The sequence below is a fragment of the Delphinapterus leucas genome, chromosome 2 (genome assembly GCF_059928025.1).
Source record: "Delphinapterus leucas isolate spDelLeu-1000000601 "Yukka" chromosome 2, BTC_Dleu_Yukka2, whole genome shotgun sequence".
NCBI classification, from domain to species: domain Eukaryota; kingdom Metazoa; phylum Chordata; class Mammalia; order Artiodactyla; family Monodontidae; genus Delphinapterus; species Delphinapterus leucas.
In genome coordinates this window covers 64,479,014-64,493,547 of record NC_143130.1, presented here as the reverse complement: position 1 = coordinate 64,493,547, position 14,534 = coordinate 64,479,014, and the positions used below count along the sequence as shown (strand labels likewise).

At 44.7% G+C, this 14,534-nt stretch overlaps 1 protein-coding gene across 2 annotated transcripts in view; it reads left to right on the top strand.

The window, feature by feature from the left end:
• Positions 1-7,090: 7,090 nt before the first annotated feature.
• The window catches only part of ARID3B (AT-rich interaction domain 3B), a 53,464-nt gene continuing 46,020 nt past the window's right edge, over positions 7,091-14,534 (top strand). The window contains exons 1-2 of one of the 2 annotated variants that reach the window (XM_022580016.2): positions 7,091-7,222; positions 9,810-10,452. In XM_022580016.2, coding sequence (XP_022435724.2) covers positions 9,889-10,452 — 564 coding nt within the window. In that variant the 5' untranslated portion in view covers positions 7,091-7,222; positions 9,810-9,888. The remainder of the gene's footprint in view (positions 7,223-9,809; positions 10,453-14,534) is intronic. The other variant, XM_022580015.2, reaches the window with a different exon arrangement.

The window sequence follows — 14,534 nt, the reverse complement described above, 5'->3', positions numbered from 1 at the left end:
TGGGGGTTATTTTGAGGATTAAATGATAATGTAAGTGAAGTGCTTAGCGCATGATAACCATCAGTTAATAAGCACTGTAGAATTTTCCTTAATGTACAGTTTTTTTCTAATTACCAAAGAAAGCAAAAATTAAACCTGAGTCTAAGGTTAGGACATGTATCATAACTATCTTTATTGTTGAGATGGGAAATTGTTTTTTAAAAGATTACATCATTTTTTCTTTTTCAAAATGATTTTATTTTACATACTTTTCTGTAACTTGCTAGTCTCTTTTTAAATTCTACAACTGACAACTTCCTATGTCAGTAGAAATGTACTGACTTCACTCTTTTTAAAGACTGTAATTTGGGGGGTGGGGGATGATTCATTTTTATTGAGGAGAGAGCCCTCAAATCTTGTGACTATTCATTTGAATTTTGTATCAAACTGTCAGGGTTAGATTGTATTGGGTCCAGGCTGATTCTATACTGCAGGTTCAGGAAATTCAGTCATTGCAGATGCCATAATTAATGTTAAAGCAAACAACACAGAGGCTTCATTGAGTTGGGGAGTGAGAGGGAAGTAGCTACAGAAAACATACACAAACGTAAATGCCATTCTCCTAGCACTTGAATTCCAGAAGTGAAACTGGAGGGTTCAACTGTCCATATTAGGAAATGACTGGTTGCTTGATGACCACAGTGTTAAGCTAAGTATTTTGCCCTATTTATTGTGAAGGTAGGAGGAGGCATGAAAGGGAATTGGTCAGGAGGACATTATTAGTAAATCAGTTTTCGTAAAACTAACAATTTTATAACCACTCTATTCTCTTCCAACCTAATCTCAGTGCAGTTATAAGCATTATAAAATCAAACTTTCACTTTAAGTGGAGAGACTGAAAACCGAGCTCAGTTCTTTAAGACGAAGTTTCTGAAACAGATTCCCAAATGGGGTTATCTCCTATTCCCTGAAATTGCAGCAGAGTTAAGAACCTGTGTTAAGATTGGTTTGAATCCATCAAAGCCTTCAACATGTGCTCTTGCCATAAAGTAGCAAATGAAGGCATGGAGAACAGACAACCTTTTCAACTTCTCTGGCACTGAATATATTTCACCTTAATAAAATGTCAGGAACTCCCATTAAACTATACTTGGTTTCCTTTAGCTCAGATTCAGGATTAACTAGCATTAAGCTTGCAACAGAAACACAGCTGTGGTGCACGTGCTGTGTGGGAGCAATAAAGACATGATGAACCCGGTGCCCAAACATCACAAAAGCAAGTGCTCCCCTCCCTATATTTGGGAAATTTCTTTTCCACTGAAGTTTCTTCAGTATACCTTGCATCTTCTGAGCTCATGTTTCCAAGATCCTTGCCTAGTCTCCTCCATAACATCTGTACACTTGTCTTGATTTTTTTTCTTTTAACATGGAAAGGACAAGAGTCCTGGCCAACCTCGACAATAGAAAAATGTATATTACTATTCTTGAGAACTCAACCTTCAGTGCAGGTGCTTGGGAGTAAAGATTTTTGATGGATTAAAGCCCCCGGGCATGTGTAGGTGTCTGTGGACACATTTACAGGAACCAGTTGGACCCACAATTCTCCCAGCCAACCAGCCTCACTGGCCTGCCAACTTCAGCTTGGGCACCCTCTCCTCTTAGTCTCACCAGCACTTGATGGTGTCTGGTTTATAACAGCTCTGTCGGATGGGGGGCCACATGGCTCCCAAAGAGCCCTGACGAGAGGCACAGACCTGAGACCAGATGTTTCGTTCTAGGACAGATGGCTTGAATGGCCTCCTGTTCCCTTTTGCTCTGCAAGTCTACAGGACTGCTGAGTGCCAGGGCCACCACAGAAATCTGGGTGGAGCTTTGCAAAGACAGCTTTCAATTCAGCGTCAACAAGAGCGAAATGATCCAATGTTTTCAAAGATGAACCAATTGCCTTAGTGGTCTGACCTCTTCTATTCCCCGGTGAGGGAAAGAACAACATAGTCCAGTTCACCAAAATGTTGGCAAATCCCAGAATCACAGGGTTGGAAAGGACCTTCGTGGTGAGAGCAGGCTGAAAGGGAATGTGGCAAGAGAGCTGCTTCCTGAAGGGGAAGGCTGGCTGCCCCCCGCCAGGAGTCCTCAATAACTAGATGCTGGCAGTTCCTCAGCGTTGCCTGGCTTGTGGAGGCTGACACATCACAACTCGAGACATCAGACACCAAATACCAACCTATCTGGTTTAAAAGATGAACAACAACAAAAATACAAACAGTTCTGTGAAATAAAGGACCCAGGAGTCAGCCTGATGGGCATATGTCCCTCTGTAGGAAAACATATTGGAAGCCCAATCAGGCTGCAGGTAACGTTACTGGTACCTCCACCACCACAACAGCAAGGTCCCCTCATGAGTGTGTGGACTGGATATACCTGCCTTCAGCCCCCTGGCCTTGGACTGTCACATTCTTTCCTTACACACAGTTAATACCATTTACTCATCAGAGGCTTTACATGTGTTAATTGAGGTTCCTGAGGCTATACCTTGATCTCAGAACAAGAAGAATCTTAATCTATCTGTTACATTTTAATTTCCTATTACAGTAAAATGTATAGTAACTGCCTCACTGCCCTTCTGCCTTACCTGAAAAACCTCTTGTAGGGCCAATGCAAGTCGAAAACGTAATCACTGTTAATTTCAATGGGAAAACATTTTATACGTTTCAAGTCCCCAAACTGACATCCATTCATGTGAAAACACCAGATCTCTTTAAGACGGACACAATTACATCAATAATTAACATTGCTTATCATAAACACATAAAGGCATTTTCTCTTCATTAATTATTACTAATTACACTATTATTCTATAATATGGCCATTTACCTGTTGTTTCTTAGCTTTTATGCCCTGTACTATTTAAGACTAAATTTATAACAAAACATACATACAGATGATACCCAATATTTATACAATTCAACTTTTATTTTTAACAAGAGAAATAAAATCAATGAAAACCATGCAAAACCATGCAATGAAAACCATGATATCACCTTTATCGAACAGTTGAAATAAAAGAGACATGATGTAAGATTATCCCTGCTATATTTAAGCAAAACACTAAGAAATGTGATGGGAGAACCTAAGGTAACATGGGCCAGCTATGTGAAGAAGATACACGGTGACTCTCTTCTTCAGCTCTAAGAATTACACCAAGTAAATCCAACCTGATAGATGCAAAGAAATGCCTTGGGTATCAGTTATGTTTTATTGCAAAACAAACCACCTCAAAACTTACTGGTTTAACTTTAAAACAATAAACCTAATTTTTCACTGGTCTATGGGTTTGTCGATGGGCTTCTTCTGGTCTAGACCAACAAAGCTGGGCCCAGATGGTCTACAGTGGCCTGGCTCACATGTCTGATGGTTGGCAGGCTAGTTGGTCTACGGAGCCACACTCATACGTCTGGCAGTTGCTTAGATGTCAGTTGGGGTGATGACCACATGTCTTTCATCATTCATCAGGTTAGCCAGTTCTTCACAAGGTGGTGGAAGAGTTCTCAGCAGCAAGAGAGAGCAAGCTATAATTGTAAGCACTTTTTAAGACTTCTAGTATCAGAAGACTGCTAATATCCCATAAAACAAAGCAAGTCACGTAGCCAAGCCTAGATTCATAAAATGGAGAAACAGACTCCACCTCTCGATGGGAGAAGCTGAAAATACTATGGCTATTCTGTTCAATGTACCACACCTTGGAAGCCAAAGTAGCGAGATTAAATGATATTCCTTGTAACCAGAATGGGTGAATATCTCAGGATTTAAACACATTACTATGAAAGGGGAGGGAGGTGTTTCTGTTTCAACTACTGAGGTTATCTAGTAAGGCTGCCCTCTTGCGTCCTCTACTACATGTGAGGCAAGGAAATAAAACCAAAGAGGTAGGCAGAGGCTAGGGCTCTGCAGGCCACATGATGGAATTTAGGTCTTGATCCCAAGAGTAATGGGAAGCCATAGAGCATTTTAAGGAGAGAGATAAGATCACTTGGGCTGCAATGAGGGCAGTAATTCTAGAAGATTTGCCAGGAAGGGGAATCTTGAGATAAGGCTTTAGTCACAGAATATGGGGTCAAAGGAAAGGGTTTTTTGTTTTGTTTTGTTTTTTTCAAAGCAAAAGATGGTTGAAACTGATGGAAGGATCCAATACTGCAAGAGGTTAAAGGGAGAACCCTGAGAATTGGGAAAGGAAACTTAAGCATGCATGGAAAGTTTGGTTTAAAAAAATTATCATACAATACAATTGACTGTATTTTTCTTATACAGTTCTATGGATTTTAACACATGTATAGACTCATGTAACTACCACCACAGTCAGAATACAGAAGAGTTCCATCACCCCAAAACCCTTCTTTTTGCTATCCCTTTATAGTCACTCCTCCATCCCTAATTCCTGGCAACCACTTATTCTCCATCACTATAGTTTTAATATTTTCAAGATTTTCATTTTGAGACTAGCTTCCTTCATTCAGCATAATGCCTTTATTGTTATGTTGTTATAACGCCAAGTTGTTGGGTGTATCAATACTTCTTTCCTTTTTATTGCTAAGTAGTATTCCATTGGGGTCAGCTTCTGATAGAATTCCCCAGGTAGTAGTGATATCACTATTCTACCAGTTACTTGGGGCAAAAACCTTGATCACCCTTGACTCTCTTCTCTAACCTATACATAATCCATTAGTAAATCCTGTGGCTTTACTTTCAAAATACACCCGAAATCTGACCAGTTCTTCCCACCTCCAATGCTGTCATCTAGTTCAGGCCACCATCACCTTCTGCCAGGACTAGTGCTTCCACTCTTACTTCGCTACCCTCATTGTCTATTCTCCGTACGACAGCTAGAATGAAACTTTTATTTTTTCATTTATTTATTTTTGGCCATGTGGCATGTGGGATCTTAGTTCCCCAACCAGGGATCAAACCCATCCCCCCTGCAGTGGAAGCTCTGAGCCCTAACCACTGGACTGCCAGGGAATTCCCTCAAATGAAACTTTTAGAGACAAATCTGATCAAGTTAGTCTTGTGCTCAAAACTCTTCAGTGGTTTAAGTGGTAATGATCCGAAGTTGCCACCATGGCCTACAAAGTCCCACATGACTGGGCCCCTGCCTACCTCTCTGATGTCATCTCCTACCACTCTCCCCCCACTCACTCTGTATCAGCTATAGTGGTCTCCTTGCTAATTCTATAGCATGTCAAGCACGCTCCTGCCTCAGAGCATTTGAATTTGCTGTCTCCTCTGTCTGGAACATGCTTTCCCTAGTTATCCACATGGCTTACCCCCATCAAGTCAGTTCCAGTTTCTGCTTAAGTGTCCCTTATCAATGAGTCTTTCTCTGACTAATGTCTAAAATGGCAGCCACCTGAGACCAATGTCTAACCCTTACCCTGCTTTGTTCTTCTTAGAATACATATATATATACATATGTATAAAAACAAATATATATGTATTGTTTTTCTGTCTCCCCACATTAGGAAGATCCTTGAAGACAAGGAATGTTTTTGTTTATTGCTGAACAAGCACCTAGGTGAGTACATGAGTGCCTCATCTGGCATACAGTGGGAGTTCAATGAATTTTTTTTTTTTGGCCGCACCGCACAGCATGAAGGATCTTAGTTCCCCGACCAGGGATGGAACCCGTGCCCTCTGCAGTGGAAGCATGGATTCTTAACCACTGGACTGCCAGCGAAGTCCCTCAATGAATAGTTTTGATTGAGTAACTTATAGGAGGAAAGGACAGATGGGAACATATGTAGATTTCTAGATTTTAGGGCATTCTACATTTTCTATTACTTATACAGTAAGATAATCAGGGGAAGGGGTACGGGAAGCATAGGGGATTAGAGACTTGCCGATAGTGGAGAGCAGGTTAACTAGAAAAATATAATGAGATTTCCAGACACTGTTCAAAGCCCATTTAAGGCTAACATTATTATATTTAGTGATGCCAATCTATTCAGCAGGACAATTTACTATGACAAGGTACAGGCATTGAGAAGCATGTTAGTCCACCCGGGGTGGAGGACATAGTTGGGGAAAAGAGGAGTGTTGGGGCAGGCTTAAGAGTAAGTAAGAGGGGGATTGTAATGATGTACCATTGAATCTAAGATGGATAAGGAGGGAACTGAAGAATGAGAATTAAGTAGAAGCTTTCAACAGATTGGAGGTTCTGATAAAGTAAAAAAGACAGTTATGGTGAAGTTCTTAAGCAGTCAAGCTAAAGGTTATCAGGCTGTAGTTGGACAGAGGGATGTTCAAACTACTGATTCATAACAAGATAGGGTTTCTAGGGACAAGGTCCAGGTTTTTGACTGGGATTGGGAGGTTGATGTAAGGGATGAGGCCTGCATGTTAAATGAGTTGTCCACAGTGACTCTGAATTTATCAAGATGGAAGATGGTTAGAGAAGAGAAAGTAAGACAAGGACCTGAATGCACATATTAGCAGATCATCTCTACAGAGGCGGTTAAATGGGCGGCAAAGTCTTACAAGTAAGCGTCAGAGAAGCAAGGGCTTTTACAAGAGGTGACAGTATATGGCACCTTGCCCCCACTTTTGGAACCTGGGAAGCGAGAATACTAACCCATGTGAGGGAGCTCCAGGGGACGCAGCATCCTCAGAGAACAGAGAAAAGCTGATCTGGAAGCGGGAATCTCAGAGGAAGATCGGTTTGAAGGTAGGAGGTTGGGGAGGCGACCGAAGCAGCAGAAAACCCTGACACTCCTTGTCCTTTATTTACCTTCCTCCCAACCTACCGCCCGCCCACGCTACACCAACCTCCCCAACTAGAAAACACTCAGAAAAGAGTGTAAGCACACCAGCTCTTTTCAACTCCCCGCGGAAGTACTCACACCGGAACTCCTCCATGTCTGCGCTTCCCCATTGGCGGAAGCTTCCGCCAGCTTCTACTCACTTCCGCCCACGACTCAGTTGGGCGGGGCTTTCCCTAGAAGTCACTTCCGCCCGACCCCGCCCCTCGTTCCCTTTTTGGCCGTTTCCGGCATCAGGCCCCGCCCCATAGCGTGTGACCCCGCCCCCTTCCCGCCCCGGGCCGGCAACCCGGCCCCGCGGCGCCGCTTCCGGTGCGGGCCCCGCCCCGGCTGTGGCCCCCGGCTGCGGAGAAGTCCGAAACGCAGCTGCCGCGCCGGGGCCTGAGTGGCTGCCTCTTTCACCGCTGGCGGATCCGGAGCGCCCCGTACAGGTAAGCCGCGCGGTGCCCAGCTCCCTCAGCCTTGGCGGGAGCGAGGGCTGTGGCAGGTGGAGGGGACGGCGTAGTAGGAGGAGAGGCAGGTGTGTAGGGGAAGACGTGAAGACGCGGGCCAGTGGAGCACGGGGGCCAAGGAGGAAAAGTGAGAGCGCTGGGAGGAGCCCGGAGGCGCCCTCGCCCATTAGGGTGATATGAGATAAAGGGATGGGAAGAGTGAGGGGCCCCTGGGAACTGAGAGGGCTAGAATAGGTGGGGTTGGGACAATCTAAGAAGAGCCGGCGGATTGGCTGGGAGGGCTCAGTAGAGGTAAAAGTGATAGAGTTGGGTTGTGGGGGTATAAAGAATGGCGGGGGGTGGAGGTGTGGGGCTTAAAGGGGGCTGAGGCCAGAGGGGTCCGGCAGCGAAGGTAGAGGGAATGGTGGGCGAGGCCGGCTTCAAAGCTGCAAGGAGTCCGTTGCGCCGGGCTTAGAGGTTCGGGAACTTTAGGAGAAATGAGGGAGGGAGCCGTGTGAAAAGATGGAGTGGATTTAGATTTCTGAGACCCAAGTTTTCTAAAAGTAGGCAGGTGGTATTGTTGTTTGGATCAACTAGCTGCTTAGGGACAGGGGAAAGATAGGCTCTTTGGGGGAGGGTGTGTGTATCGAGTTGTAGAACTGAGTCATCTCAGTCTTAACTAAAGAGGCTGTGAGACACCACCCCCTCTGCTGGGGACAGCATACAGAGAAGATGGTGCCACAAGATGAGAAGCAGTTGTTCAATGACTGGCAGGACTTGCATGAAAAATTATCCCGCTTGTGATTGATTGATGTTATAATGTTGTAAGGAGAATTAAAATGACCACCGAATTATTTTCTTTATTCTTTGGTTTACTTTTCTTTGATGCAAATTGTTTTTATTTTAAATGAACACTTTTGGCAACTGGATTTAATGTGGGTGTAAATCTTTGCATGCTTTGTCACACTATAAAAAGGGCTATAGCAGAATGAAAGTATTGCTTCCGGCATAACTCACTTTCTAAAGTGCCAAGAGAGGAAGTAAAGGGAGTAAGAGGCAAATTGGAATTTGAATCTTTCACAGAATGCAAAAGACAAAAGCAGTGCTTCTAAGATTAAACAGAAAATGAGAATTTTAAAATTTCTACTTTTTTGCCTAACTTTAAAAGTCCTACCTTTTTTCTCTAACCCGGTTTTTAAAAAATGCCTAAATCCAAACAGTTTTTATTGCTAGGAGTGTGATTACTTCCCCATGAATTTTTGAAGATACCTAGATATTTAAGTTTTGGGGTTTTTTTTTTTTAATTTTTCTACCCAGTCCTAAAACAGTGGAACAACGCAAATATCAAGTCCCAACCTGTGCAGTACAGCTTCTTCTTTCATGTGATGACAACGTTGTACGCCATGTTGCAAGTCCTGTTAACCTAAAATTTGCCCATGCATAGTAATCCATTCAGTTATGGAGACTTGCTGAGGAAGCATAACTCAAGTGAGGTTTGCTGGGGATGGGGGCCTGGAAAGGAGGAAGGGAAGGGGGGTTGGTTAGAGGAGGAGAGGGTGTGAAAGGGGTGTGTGTTTGGAGACTGATTGGTAAGAATGCTGATAAACCTGCCCCCAGAATACTTTTGGCCTGAAAGCCTTTTCTTTTTGTATTCGTCATAGAATGTCATAGAAGTGAATCAGAAAGAAAGGGGATGTGAAGAGATTTACTAGGCTGTTTATAAAAAAGAAGCTTTGCCTCCTTTACACAATATTGATACCTGTTTCCAATTAATTACCTTAAAAATCTCCAGAGGAATTCCCCCTGTTTGTTTTTTGAGTGCCCATTGCAATTTGAAACTCTTGCCTCCTTGCGTGTTTCTTTCTCTCATGTTGTTGAAATTGGATTCTTTTTGAGGCTATAATGTCTGGTTAGCATTGGCTCAGCCCACTCAAAAAGCAGGCTTGGCAGTTTGATCTGGGGAATTTTAAAAGTTTAAACCTAAGAGCAGTTTGCTAGGTTCTGCTTTTCTATGAGAGAAATCTTGCCGTCTGCCTGATAGCTCTGTGTCTTGCTTAGATGGTAATACCTTTCTCTGATGGGCCTGGGGACCTAAGCAATATTCTCTTTCTTGTAGGCAGGCCCTTCTTTCCCTTTTTTTTAATTATGGTTTTCATACTCGCAACCTCTGTACAGCGTAAACCCAGTTGCTTTTTCAGTAATAAACAGATTAATGTTTGATAATGTTGAGGAAGAGAGATCAGAACACAGATGTTTGCAGACTCAATGTCATCTGGATTTACTTCGTTTTAAACCCACAGTAGTCCACCGCAGCTGCGATTCATCCTGTATTTCTCCTCTAAAATCCTGTTCCTCTTCTGCATACTTTTCCTTACCCAACTCCCACCACCCCCTACCCTGCCCTATCCCCACCTCAAACTCCCACCACTTACTCATCTTAAAACTCAGGTTTACGGGCATATGTTTAATGCTCAGAACTCATACCCTTTACTGGAGAAAAGAAAACCTTTTTATACCTGCTTTACATTGTTGGTTTTTTTTTTCCTTTTTCTTTTCTCCTTCTTTGTGGTTTCTATTAATCACTTAGAGGTTTACACCCAGTGTGCCTGCCGGGCTGTGCCCAGGTTCAGAGCCATGCCAATCGGTGGGTGAAGCTTGAGGCAGTGATGGAGCCACTGCAGCCTCAGCAGAAGCAGCCGCCGCCGCCGCCACCGCCACCGCCGCCGCCACCACACCTGGCTCCTCTGCAGATGGATGCCAGAGAGAAGCAGGTTCAGCAGATGAGAGAAACCCCGTTCTTGTATGCCCAGAAGCTGGTCACACAGCAGACTCACCTTTCTGCCACACCTGGGAGGCCTTCTGGCAGCCCTGCCCTGGGTCCCTTAGCCAGAGTTCCACCAGCCCCAGGAGTGGCCCGAGTGTTTGAACGGAGCAAGGTGAACTCAGAGCCTGAGGAAGAGGAAGGAGGTTTGGAAGATGAGGATGGGGTTGATGAAGTTGCAGAGGTGGCTGAGAAAGAGACCCAGGCTGCTTCCAAATATTTTCACGTGCAGAAGGTGGCTCGCCAAGACCCCAGAGCCGCACCCGTATCTGGTCTGCTTCCAGCACCAGAGCTCCCACCACATGGACAGCAAGCTAAAGAAGACCATACCAAAGATGCTCCTAAGGCCTCAGCTTCAGTCTCCACAGCAGGGCAGCCGGGCTGGAATCTGGATGAGCAGCTCAAGCAGGTCAGTCTTTCTGGTATGGGGGCATTATTTGTTCTCCCTAAAGACTAGCCAGGGAGAGGTACTGGACTGCCAGGGTCTGTGCCAGTCTGTGCCTTCTCAGCCTACTTCAGTGACCAGCAGCCTAGACGTGAATAGACTGAGTTTTTTCCTCATAGTTGTTTTCTTGATTAGAGCAGTGAAATGTGTAAGCTACTCCTAATATAGATTGTTCCAAGTTTAATATGGAAGACCAAGTACAGTCTTCTTTTGTTTAAAGGAAGAATGAGATTGCAACAGTGTTATGAGGGATATCTAAAAATGAGATGTGTGGCTCTAATTTCAGTTTTTCTAATAGAAGTTTGATAAGAGAACAGTCTTGCCTAACACAGTGTCTTAGCTCCAGGCTAACCCAGGATCATGCTTTTTAAGGTCAGTTTTGTTGTTTTGCTCCTAAACATAACTGATGAGAACCTTTTGCGTTGTGTATATTTTCCAGCAAAGAGTCTTTAGACATGATTTCATTTCACCCTTATATCACCTCCTTTGAAACAGGGCAGGGTAGACCTCACAATTCCCTTTTTATTTTTTTACTTTTTTTTTGCTGTGCTGTGCGGCTTGCAGGATCTTAGTTCCCTGACCAGGGATTGAACCCAGGCAGTGAAAGTGCAGACTCCTAACCACTAGACCTCCAGGGAATCCCTCACAATTCCCTTTTGAGCCAAGGCAAGCTTCAGTGATTCCCAAACATGGCAGAGCATCAGAGTCATCTAGGGAGTTTTTAAAAATATAGATTCCAGGGTCCTAATGAATTATCCTAGGGGGTAGAGCCTAAGGAATCTGTGCTCTTTGCCTTCTAATTCTTCTTGTGTTTCTGACTTGCCATGCCGCTTTTCTTCACCCAAAGAATGGGACTGATGATCAGTTCTTCCAGGCTAAGTGACTTGTTGGTGATTAGGCAGGGAGTTCATAATAAAGCCGGTAATATTTGGGTACTCCCCATAAGCACATACACTCCATGTGGTCCAGTGGTGCTGTTGAGAAATTAGTTGTGAAGGGCTATGGATTTACACAGGGCATCCGAGAAGTCATATGAGAAAGGTCCTTTGCAAACTGAAAACTCAGCATCTTTCTATCAAGGCGCCCTGCCTATGCAGTTGATCTGAGTTTCGCAGTAGCAGTGTTTGTAGTAGATCCCAGAGCCAGCAAGGTGGGGTTCAAATCCCATCTCTTCCATCTATTACCCTTGTGATCCTTTGGTAGGGCTCAATTCCTTTGAGCCCTCTGTGAAATCAAGATAACGAAGCCTACCTCCAAGGATGTTGTGAGGATTAACAGAACCAGCATGTGGTGGGTAGTAGTGCTCCAGGTGCTCTTTCATGCAAACAGTGCCATCCTCTGCTGCATCCACACAGACATGCTCGGAAGCGGGGGAGACGCTGAGATGCACAGAGGTTTTCCCTCAGATCACCAGGGAGGTAGTGGCAGAGCTCGGACTAGGATCAGAGAATGCCAGCTTCCCCGACAGCAGCAGCTTGGCCGCCAGCCCAGATCCGCCTCCCGGCTGATTGCTTTGGTTTAGCAAAACATCTGTGACTTGCCGGCAGCCCCCGCACTGCTGTGTGGTTGGCAGAGTTCCATGCTGGCCGCTGAGTCAGCTCCTAGTGGGATCCCGCCCTGACAGCACTGGGAAAGTTCAGGCCCGAGGTGGCTGGGCTGCCCCCGCCTTGGCAGCTGGCCAGCCTCTGCGTGTGTGCGGTCGTTCCTAGAAAGTACAGCCTCGTGCGAGGAACAAGTGGAGCTCCAGAGCCTGTCTGTCTTCAGGAAGTGCAGCAGGTGTTGAGGTCAAGCCATTAGAGCTTTGAAAAAAGACACTCTGCAGAAGTGGCGTGTGTGTGCACACACGTGTGCGCCATGCAGGCACCCAACACTGGTTCTAGACAGCATCAGCCCCGTGGCTACACAGCTCAGTGCTTGGGAGGCTGGCTGTTGGCTTCTGAAACCCTTTGAGTTCATTTTAAGTTTCCGAGGCATACTCACTAATTATAGACTGCCTGGCAGAGCACCTGCCAGAATGTTTTTAAATGCCAGCATAGCTGAGGCCTAATCTCGCACCCTAAATTTACCCTCCCCCTGGATTTGGAGATCAAGAGCTGGGTTAGGGGGTCACTGGGTAACGATGACTTTAAACCTTAGATGTGTACCTTCTTTTCTCCTTTTGAATTTAATTTTTCAAGATTGATTTGGTCTGTGCCCTCCTCCTTTATCTAATCCTTCTCCTAACAGTGGTAAATAATGTGCTTGGGGATTTTTTAAATGTTTTAGTTGTGCTTTGGAAGGGAGACTAAAAAAAATATATCCTAACGGAGAGCCTTTAGAAACTACTACAAACTGTGAGACTAGCTTTTCTTAAAAATTATTCAAAGTCTTTTGTTTCTTATGCAGTTAACTTCCAGAGAGCAGAAAAAGATCTTATTAATGGGTGACGGTGTCCATTTTGTTCTTTTACATAACAAACTTTTATCGAGGCTTCTTTAGGCCAGGCCTCTGCTCCAGGGGCTAAGGCATGCTTCTCCCTTGAAGAGCTCACCAGCTAGGTTTAGCAGAGGCAGTGTGGGAACTCAAGGGGGATTGAGTCTTGGGTTGCAACAATTCTGCTCTGTCCTGACTCAGTTAAAGCCCAACTGTCCAGTCTGAGCTATGCTGCAGATGTTTTAAAACAGAGTTTTGTTTCAGATATTCATACACCAAGATGAAGTTGATTTTGTCTACAGCATAGCTAACATAGCTTGGTAAATCAACAGAAATACTCAAAAGTATTTACAAGATTGGGGCTGGTGTGGGGGCCGCAGCGGGCATCTGCCAACTGCAAAGCAAAATTTGGAACGCTTAAGGGCTCCACAGATTATCTTTTGTTTCTGATATCACACTCTTATAACATGTAAAGTCAAAATTATTTCATGTTTTCTCCTTGAAGAAACTCTTAGAAAGTAATTTGCTTCTCAAGGCCTGGATTGTTAGAAAGAGTGTGGCATCCTCTGACACCAGAGCGATGGGAAGATGGATAATGCCATTGAGCCAAGCTTCTAAAACCCATCAGATTTCGATGGGCAGAGTAAGTAATTGTAAAACAAGACAGCAGAGAGCTGAGTGTCCCTTCTCTCAAGGGAGATCAGTAGAAGCCTGTCAACATACAACCAGCTAGGGGTGTTGCTGGCCTGTTAGGGGTGGTCTTCTGTCCTTCTGGAAAGAGAGCAGTTCAGGCAGTGCAGGCCTTGTCTGTCTTGAGCCCATTAATGGAGCCAGTTTTCCAGAAGGGCATAGACTCCTTCCCATAGGATAGGAAGGAAGATGAATGATGGCTTAATGGGCATATGAGAGCCAGAGAGTGTGTCTGATTTTCTGTATATGTTGGCAGTCTCTTGGATTACTGAGTGTGAGAAGGAGGAAGGTTGACTGACTGCTTGGTCTCCAGAATCCATTACCAAGAGTTCCTCTAAGTAGTGAGGTGTGGTCTCTCGGGCTAGGCCTACTTTTCTGGGTACGCACTGCATGTCTTTGGAACATTTGATGCTTTTAGTAAGGATTGTGCAGACTATTACCTGAAAATAAATAAGATCATGAGCTTTCTCCACTTTCTTTGTAGGTCACTTTGCATGGCCTTAGCTCCGATATTCATAGTGGAATCCATCTAGATCAGTGTTTCTCAATTGGAGGTGATCTCCCCAACCCCTCCTTCTCCCAAGGGATGTTTGGCAAAGTCGAGAGATATGTTTAGTTGTCATGACTGGGGCAGGTGGAGCTGTACTGCTGACATCGCGTGGGTGGAGGCCAGGGATACTACTAAACGTCCTGCAATGCACAGGACAGTCCCCCACAACAAAGAATTATCTGGCCCCCAAATGTCAGTAGCGCCAAGGTTGAGAAACCCTGCTTTAGACTGTGTAATTAGAACGAGAACATATGCTGTGCTTTCAGACACTGCCCTAGACTCTTCCTTTGTGTTTTGGTCCTGGAAACTGAAGTGTTTGGCAACCTTGAGTTTTCTTCACTTCTGTTTTCAGTATCCGTGCTGAGTTTGTGTCTTCTGTCGTCATCTGGGTGAG